The following is a 9,863-nucleotide window of genomic DNA, read 5'->3' on the forward strand; positions in this document are numbered from 1 at the left end:
GTTTCGGCCTGGAATATGTCGTTTGTGTTCAGTTTCTCTGGGTGCTTTCACTGTTATTAATTTGTATGTTATTAATAACAGCCTGCATGTATCCTACTGCACAGCAGAAAGCTGTATAGTCACGAGAAGGTTGAAGGGAAAAGCTGGGGACATGTGGATATCGGCAGGTGTTTTCGCGAAATGCCAGTGTTGTCACAAAGAGTAGATGCTTTACAGAGCAGTTTACATTCCTTGCTTTTGATAATTCTCATTTGCAGTTGAAAATATTCTGGGCATGAGGGTTTAATTTAATCTTGTAGCAACTAACTGACCGTTTGGATTAAGTAAATACCTAGCATTGAGAGTAGTTTTGTGTTCTTCTAGTGAACTTCTTGTAAATGTTTTTCTGTCTAGGTATTACCTTAACAGTAAAAACTTCATAACACGTAACTTCCTCTATGGTTTTTTTGTGCTCCTCTCTTTAACCATATTTTTACATACATTGCATAACGTACTACATATTGGATATATTGAACTTCTTTGAAAGTATTTTTGTTGAGAAAAAAACCCAAAACTGGCAAAATGTCAGAAATACACTCATCAGCTGGGGATGAGACTGAGAATCGCTAGCAAGGTTGCTGCGTAAGTGTGATGAGATGGGGAGAAAGTTGGCTGTGTGTGGTGAAGCAGGACCACCTTTGAGTTTAAATTATTATTTTTTTGTGCTCTGCTGAGTCATGGGCGACTTCTAAGGTGATCACTGCCTTTTACCTTTATAAATACAAGCAAAAGCTTGAGATGAGTCAGACTGATCTCAGCTATTATTTGAATAAGAAAACTTACACTTGCTACTGGTTGACTTTTAGTAAGTACTTGTGAACAGTGTTATGTTCATGCATTTTTGCCTAAGAACCTGAATCTGGGCAGCAGATTCATTACATTCAGGTACACTTAGCTTAAAATGTACAAGATCAAAGCTTTATTTTGCATATAACTTGACAGTTCTGGTTGTAGATCACATCTTCAGTGTTTGTGGCAGGTAGTTATTGCAGTAGTGACTAGCACTATGTAAATAACTCCTTATTAGTATAATAAATCTTTTCCCCCTTCTCTTTCGTAGGTAATGTACAAACGAATCCTGCAGCAAGCAGGTTTTATACAGTTTGCACAGCTTCAGTTCCTTGAGGCAAAAGAACTCTTCAGGTAATTGTGTGATAAGAAATGTATTAATTTACCTTCTTCGAATAAGGACTGAGTGGTTTTGGTTTTGAGAACTTAGTCACTTGAATGTTTTTTTTCAAGCACCTGTGTTCAAATGGTTTTATTGGGTGTAAGAACACAAAAATGTTGAAAAAGCTTTGTAACTGAGGAGTTAATGCAACTGATTTTTGCTGTGCTATTTTACAGTAGCATTAAGACTATAATCCTGTAGTCTGAGTGTTGTACATGTAGAAATTTAGGGATTTTTTTACTTTTGGGGGTTTTTTTTAAATGAAAATTTAACACAAGTTTACAATTTAAATATTAGTTACAATTTAAATATTATTCACACAATTGCACAAATTTTTTTGGAGGATGCTGATACTGAATTTGTTTTAACACTTGTTCTGCTAGGCCTTTTGCAGATTATTTGTTCTGATTTGTTCTGACATGTTTCTGATTTAGCTGTTTCAGCAAGTGCTTGCCTGCAAATTAACCTTGGTATTCCACTTCTTTAAAAACAAAACAAACAAACCTGATCATTGTCTTTATTTTACCTAGTAATTTCATTTCTGCTAGCTGTGCCTCATTCTGTGATGGGGCACTGTCCAGAGTTAGTGTAATCTGTGCAGACTACATAAAATAACTCTCCTTATTGTCCTCTAAAATACACTTTAATTCTATTCCATAGACTCAAAACTAATTTAAGGTAAAACAATTTGTTGTATGTTCTAAGTGTGTGCAGTATAAGAAAAGTTGTCCTTGGATTTATAGAAATGTAACAAGGAGACCAAAGCTTTGGGGGATGTTACTACTGATGAGAGACTTTGCCATTTTCCTTCCAGCTTACCAGGATAATCGGAGGCACTGGGCTTGAACGGGCAGTGTACACTGAGTAATTAGAGAATGGCAGGAAAGATCTGAACATCATTTAATGGCAATGTGTTTTGGCCACAGCCACTTCTGTATCACCTTTAATTTTTTTGGCATGAACAAGCAACTTGCAACCTTCATCCTCCCCTTGATCTTCCAGACACTAGACTGAGTCGCAACTGTGTTATGTATCTGAAGTAGAAGTACAAACTGTTCATAGTTAGGAATGTTCTCACAAGTGGGAACCGTGGACTTTTTTTTTTTTTTAACGTTTTTTTTTTTTGTAAAATGGCTTGTTGAGGTTGTACTGGCTATGAATTGTCTTGGCCAGACTTGTGTACCTCTGCAGCTGTCTTTTACTATGGCTGATACTTCAGCTTCTTTTCTATCACTTTATTCCACCCTGCCTGGCAGTAATTTTCTGTGGGGTCTAATCTGGGGGCCTTGCCTTGCTGGTAGTGACTGGAGAATTTTTTAAAAGCAGTGAAAAGAGGGAGATGTATCCTGCAGTGAGCTCCTCCAGCACCTTATGGAAGGAGCCAAAATCAGTTTTGCAGCTTCCGTCCAACTAGGAGTCCATCTGACAAATGAGCTTTAATGAACAGGATCATGGAAGCCTCTCTACAGAAGGAAACATCCTTCATGAGAAAATGTGATGTCCAGGCCTGAATTTTGGAACATGCCAGGGTCCCTTCCTCTAAAAGCTACAGCTCCAGAGCAGAAGAGCTCTTCAGGAATAGCTGAAGTCTGCTGTGGGTAGAAAGCAAAGTTAAGTTTTCTCTGCTTTTCTTCTGGTCAGACATACATAAGCTATTCAGAGTATTTTTGTAACTCTGAAAAAATCCTTCGAGAATCCAGATTCCCTGATTTTCAGCCCTAGTGAACACACCCAGTTCAAGTAATATCTGGTTATGTCCCAATATGCACTCAAATAATCTTGTTCATTTTAGACTTACTGATGCTCAGCAGAAAAATGGGGAAGAGCTTGGCAGTCTGTGCAAACACTTCCTCCTGTACCCATGTGTTTCCCTGCAGGTATCTGAAGGCAGCGTTAGTCAGAAATAGCTTCAGTCTTAAAATGCCAAAGGGAAACTTGGTACCTGTTTGAAAGAAGATGGATTTATCAGTGAAACAGAATGACAACAGTGCTTCCGAGAATTTGATGTTACTTCTGGTCAAATACAAAGTGAGGTTCTGTCACTCCTCAGAAAATACCTGACAGTTGCAGACTAGCAGGGAAATGCTTATATAGGACTGAAGATCTCGTTTTCTTGCATCAATAATCCTTTTTGAATAACCTTGCCAAGATATTGTTACATCTTATGCTTAACTTTGTAGTTCTTAAATACTGAAACTTTTTAGCTGAATACTTTCCCGTTAAGTTTCTTTTGGTTATGCTGATACTTCTGAATACCGAAGAAGGTTGACAAAAAAGGAAGGGAAGTGGTAGCTTTTACTCTGTATAGTTCAACAGAGGGAGGAGAACTTTCTTCAGCTGGATCCAGAAACATTTAACTGAGCGAGCTGTCACAGTGGGGCTTTTCTGGTCTGAAAAATTCTGTTATAAGCTATTAGAGAGTTGATTTTGTTACATGGTTGTGATACATACATTATATTTTTTGCTGTTTCACATTGCTGTCCTCAGAAGCTCACACACAGACCAAACAGTGATGTTTAGCAGACTGTTTGCTAAATTCTAGTTGTCTCACCCAGATATTTGTAGCTGTTATGGTGAAACCATTTCTTTCCAGTGTGTGTGGTTATGTCCTTACACTGGTTAGATGTTGTTTACAGTCTGACATGCCAGATACTGGAACTCTTCTAAACTTTGCTCTTTTAACAAATCAAAATGTTAACTCTTGACACAGTGTTGTCTCACCTGGGAAAGCATATAGGAGACATAGCTGAAGTCTCTCTTCCACTGAAAAGATTAAAAAATTGCTGATACTCATGCCTGAAGACATAAGAAGTAGGACTTGGTTTGAGGTTTGCATCTTAAATGTGATTCAAGAACGTAATCTTCTGTTACAGCCAGTGGGATCTAGGCAACACTGCTAAATCATGTAGGCATATTTGACATCTCTGTTATCTGTAAATTTAAGTGTATGAATTTAGACCTAAGTTTCCTGAAACTTGCAGATTCTGCCTGTTGCATTGTTTGTCTCTAGGAAGCCCAAAAGACTTAGCACAGAATTACTCAGAGGGAAGTTGCCTCTTAACATTGACAGCTTGACTTGTCTTAAGAGCCTGTTTTCTACTTTGTGTTAAGTTGCTAGCTATATTTTGCTAAACCTGAGATGCTGGAAGTTGAAGACTCAAAGGTGTTTTTCAAGAGAGGTGAGGTCCTTTGTAGCTGTTCTTTCCTCCAAATGTGGTAGAAAGATCAACAAGGCATCCACAGATCCCAGAAGCCATAAGCCTTGAGATGAATGTTAACCATTCATGCAGGTGGGGTCATTGGGCAGCATTTGGTATTTTTCTGAAGTTTTTTCTGCATGATACTGTGTTTTTAAGGAGGCTGCTTGATTGCTGATTGCGGTCACCGTGGGGAGGGCAGAACTACAATGTGAGCCTGAGTCAGATCTGAGGAGAGAACCGCTGGTGATCCACAGCTCAGGGTTTGAGCTAGCCTGACTTGGAAGCTGATTTTGATACTTCTTTTGGAAACAGACAGTCGTTAGAGCCAGAATCTGTGAAGTTCAGAGGTAAAGTAGCTGACTCCTGCCTCATCTAGGAAGAACTGGATGGCAAGATGAAAGAATGCATAAGTGGTAGCTTTACTGAAACTCAAATAGTTCAACAAAGGGAGGAGAACTTTCTTCAGTTTGATCCAGGAACCTGAAACTGAATGAGCTGTCACAGTGGGGCTTATTTGGTCTAAAAAATTCTGTTTCAAGCAATGCAGAATTGTGATTTTGCTAATAAAGTTGTGATTTATATATTATGTTTTTGCTGCTTTAGTTGGAAAATGTTTTAGAACTTATTAAAAGTAGCATGTTAGGTATATAGCATTTTAACTTCTTCATCCATTGTCATGGTTGTAGTCTCCATCTCAAGCTTAGGCCATCTCCAAATACTTGACAACATAGCCAGCAAGGGAATTAATGTTCATCCGTGAGTTTCTGCAGATTTGTCAAGACTTCTTACTTCTGCATTAGTTTTGAGCAGCCTGTTGATGTTATTCAAGTTATGGCTTGATTTTTATTCTAAAACAAATCTATGAAGCATCTTGGAGGGGAAAAAAAAATCTCATCTTTCTCTAAATAGGGTTAACTTTATAGCGTAATACATCTTGTGGAATATGTTTTATCTGGTGGTCCTCAAGTCTTAAGCTTTCACAGGTAGTTGGCCTATCCAAAGCTGCAGTTAGGTTACTGTAATGAGTTCATACTGAAAGCTCAAATGCTTTTTGAACCATCAGGTCACACCACTGACAGAACTTGCTACGTGATTATTGTGCCTCTTAAAAAAAAAAAAAAAAAGTCCTGGTCTACTTTCGCGTTCAGTTTCAAAAGAAAAGAATTTCAAAACAAAATATCAATTCTGAAAAAAGGGATTAAAAGATAATTTTAACTGCAGAAATCTGCACATGAACACTTTACTCTTGCTTAGAGACTGGCCTTTTTAGTGTGGAGGTGTTTTTTAGGCAACAGGAGCTCTGTGTACAAATCAGAAAAACATGCTATTCAAACCTCTTCTAGGAAGGTTTCCTATGTTCAGGTTTTTCTCTGTTCAAGTTCGTCCTCTGTAGTTCAAGTTGCTGTTCCCATGCGTTGTGGTCACTAGGTTCTGGTACGGAACACTTGTTATTTTAAATTTGCTGTTGCTGCTGTCTCCAGAATTTCATTCTTCTGGTAGAGATTTTTTTGTAGCCAAGGAACAGTATTTACTTTTTAAAAAAAAAAGTTTTGCGTAGGTGTTACCATGATGATGCCTTCTACTGGTTCCTACTTCCTGGATGGTTTTGGAACTGTCTCTCTGGCAAGAAGTGAGCAACTTGGGCTGTGCCCCACTTCTTTAGTTACTTCACAACAGCAGGGAAGGGATGAGCCTGCTTGTGAGGATCTTTCACACTTCATTTCCTGGAGAAATCTTCTGCTTTACCCAGTTCTATGGTTAAACCTGTGTCTTTTTGGAATTCTTTCCAATCGAGGCTGTGAAAGCAAAGCCCTTCTGAGGTTGCTGATCACTGGATAGATAAGAACTCTTTTTTGAAAGTTTTACTTGCTACAATATCTGCTGCATTTCAGGAATGCTCATCTTTAAGGAGCAATTCTGAATAATGTCTTGGACAGTGAAATAAAATATAAATCCTGATTTCTTGCTATTGTTCTAAATCAAGGCCTGGAAGGAGGAAGCATTCTAGCTGCCAAAATGGGGGAGTTGTTTGCCATGTGTGAAAAAAACCTCATTTTATTTTTATGTCACAACATGTATTCTTCAAATACTTGAAGAATATCTTCAATCAAGGCTGACAGAAAAGTGTTTTATGTAGCATATCTATGTTACTTTATCTATGGTTAAAGTATAGATGCCCTTCACATGCGAAGTGGAAAAGCCACTCAGTAGTAGCTGATATGTCAGGTGGACACCCACGACCCGTGCCTGTACAATAGGCTACTGCTTGGTGGTTTGAAGGCTGCATAATTTCTGGTTCATTTCTCAAAACCTCATGAAGAAGTTAGTGAAATGAAGAATCTGGTGCATTTCAGGGTTGGCAAGAACATTTTTATCATCCAAATACATGGTCTGAGAGCTTTAGGTTTCTACAGGAAGTTTCTCTTTTGTATAGAATTACACTTGCACAGTCTTCATAGCTTGTCTGAAAGGGTACAAGGGTTCACGTTCTCCATTTCTTTTTTTTTTTCCCCTGCCATAATGTATGGATGAAATCTGGGACAGTCCTAGGAACTGCACTAAGGTTATTCAGCTGATTTTTTGATTTTTTTTTTATTTTTTTTCTGTGCCACAGAACAGCTGTGGGATGTCAAAAGCAAAAGGCTGGCCAGTCTCTGAGTTCTCAGAGCTTTCAATGTCTAGAGGAGGAAGATTTGGATAGAAATAGCAAAAAATAAAATAATACTAAATCTGTTCTGGATATATTTTCTCCAGCGGAGAAGGCAGTAACTTCCAAAAACTGACAACCTGTTAGTGTCCTGACTCTAAGCATATGTGAGCACGCATTCCTAGTATGTTATTTTTTTGTGCCTATGTATACTTTTTCTTTCTTTTTTGCTTCATCTAGTTTGACACTGTAATTGCAGAAGCGGCCAGCTTGATGTCCGGGAGCTGATCTCTCTCTACCCCTTCCTGTTGCCTACTTCTTCTTCATTTATACGGTCTCATCCTCCCCTGCATGAGTACGCGGACCTAAACCAGCTGACGCAAGGGGACCAGGAGAAGATGACAAAATGCAAGCGATTCCTCATGAGTTACTTGAACGAAGTCCGCAGCACTGAGGTTGCAAATGGCTACAAGGAAGATATCGACACAGCTTTACTCAAACTGTACGCAGAGGCAAATCATGAAAGCCTGCTGGATCTACTCGTTTCAGAGAACTTCTGTCTTTTAACAGATAGTGCTGCCTGGCTGGAAAAACACAAAAAGTGAGTGGATTGTTTGAGTGTTTCACCTTTGAGACCAGATGGAAAATTGTCTTAAATGCTATTGGCTTCTAGATGAATGTGTTCAAATACTCGTAGTTTCTGTGCTTTAAGTTCCAAAAGACAACTTTACAAAAAAGTTAGTGAGAAGGTATTAGTGGACAGTCTGAGGTAAAAGAAATGCATTCTGTCTTTATGCTGGTAAATACAGAGATCTCTCTGAACGTTTCTGTGTCCAACACAGAAATAAAGGATTGATACAAATTTTGGAGAAAACAAATAAATATTTGTTTGCCCTTGTGACAATGTGAGGGTTGAATGGACCCAGTGGTAGTACTTGGACAGAATGAAAAGGTGCATGTGCTACCTTAGGTAGAAGCTATTAACCAGCAAGTGGCTTTGAAATTGTGGTTGCTTATTCATGGAAAAAGATCTTACTTTAGAATTGTGTGCTTTCTGTGCTCTCACTCATTGACCAAAGGGAGATTGCCTGAGATGACTGTAAATGGGAGACACCAGCAGGTGGAGAATTGACTGTCGTTAAGCAGGAAACACTAGATAGTAAATGCATATAAAACCAAGTCCAGTCATAGGTAATATCTCTGTCTTGGATTGAATTTCTTAATCTTTAAACTGTGTGGTACGGTAGTAACATTAGGTAAGTTGACAGCAGGTGGAGTCTTCGATTGTGTTTAGATTTAGGGTAGATTCATTTATTTCAGGTGTTCTGTTAAATCCCTTTGATAAGTGTGGTTTGCATGGCAAACTTTGCGAAGGGTAGAACATGATTCCATGAGAACAGCCATTATAGAGCTTTAGCTGCACTTTTATTACAGGACACAAAAAAGACTCTGCAGTGACACTGTACAAAGCTTTTCCTTGCCTGACTTGATTTCATGCTGCAGTAAAGAAAAAAACGTTTATGATAGTAAAACAGAGTCTTGAGTAAAAGCATCATAAAAATTTGATTTAGTGACAGCTGATTAACTGTCGGAGGAGTATTTATTATTTGGAGCTCTATGTTAAGTCTGTATATAAAATTAAAAAAACGGCATGGGAAGCATCTCCAATTTGACACGTCACCTAAGAAAGATGCTGTAAGAAAATAATTATTATTCTGTGGTAATCAAATCATAATGAAATTGGTAGAAAGATCTAGTGATTTTAATATTATATTTTCTTTCTGTGCAGATATTTTGCCCTTGGTCTCCTATATCACTACAATGGTCAGGATGCTGCAGCACTTCAGGTTAGAATACTGTCATCTGTAAAACACTCCAAATACCAGTTTACCTCTGAGATAAAAATCTGAGGTGCTAATTTATCTGACTGAAAAGTACTGGTGTGTGTATGAGAAATGTATGCTGAGCCTGCCTTGGATAAATTAATATGCTAGATGTGAAAACCCTGAAGAGCTCACTGAAGATGACAGCTATTTAGATGCTTGTATGCTATATTTAAGCAAAACTGTGCATACCAGAACATATGTTAGTACTCTTAAAAGTTGGACAGAAGTGCTAAAATAATCAGGAAATCCCTTAGAAAGATGTTTGAGGGACTTCAGCAACATATCCTCTGCTGATCGGTTTGTGTACACACAGCAAAGCAGTATTGTAATCTCAGGGCAGACACTGACAGCAAGTGGGAGTTTATTTCACAGAATCACAGAATGGTTGGAGTTGAAAGGGACCTCTAGAGATTATCTAGTCTAACCCTCCTGCCAGAGCAGGATTGCCTAGAGCACATCGCACAGGAACACATCCAGGTGGGTTTTGAAAGTCTCCAAAGAAGGAGACTCCACAACCTCCCTGGGCAGCCTGTGCCAGTGCTCTGTCACCCTCACAGTAAAGTTCGTCCTCATATTTAAATGAAACTTCCTGTCTTCCAGCTTGTGCCCATTGCCCCTTGTCCTGTCACTGGACACTGCTGAAAAGAGTCTGGCTCCATCCTCCCTGCACCCACCCTTTAGATATTTATAGATGTTGAGGTCTCCTCTCAGCCTTCTCCACGCTGAAGAGTCCCAGCTCTCTCAACCTTTCCTTGTAAGAAAGATGCTTCAGTCCCCCAGTCATCTTCATTGCCCTCTGCTAGACTTTCTCCAGTAGTTCCCTGTCTCTTGAGAGACACTGTCCATCTGATTATAGGCAGTGAGCACAGTCTGCAAGATCTGTGGGTTTTACCTGTTAGTAATCCCTTTGGGGACACTCT

At 38.9% G+C, this 9,863-nt stretch overlaps 1 protein-coding gene across 1 annotated transcript in view; it reads left to right on the forward strand.

The window, feature by feature from the left end:
* The window catches only part of TGFBRAP1 (transforming growth factor, beta receptor associated protein 1), a 33,278-nt gene that overhangs the window by 16,232 nt on the left and 7,183 nt on the right, over positions 1-9,863 (forward strand). The window contains exons 4-6 of the mRNA XM_009879376.1: positions 1,100-1,182; positions 7,317-7,658; positions 8,847-8,904. Coding sequence (XP_009877678.1) covers positions 1,100-1,182; positions 7,317-7,658; positions 8,847-8,904 — 483 coding nt within the window. The remainder of the gene's footprint in view (positions 1-1,099; positions 1,183-7,316; positions 7,659-8,846; positions 8,905-9,863) is intronic.

Source organism: Apaloderma vittatum, unplaced genomic scaffold (genome assembly GCF_000703405.1).
Source record: "Apaloderma vittatum isolate BGI_N311 unplaced genomic scaffold, ASM70340v1 scaffold13122, whole genome shotgun sequence".
In the NCBI taxonomy this organism is placed as follows: domain Eukaryota; kingdom Metazoa; phylum Chordata; class Aves; order Trogoniformes; family Trogonidae; genus Apaloderma; species Apaloderma vittatum.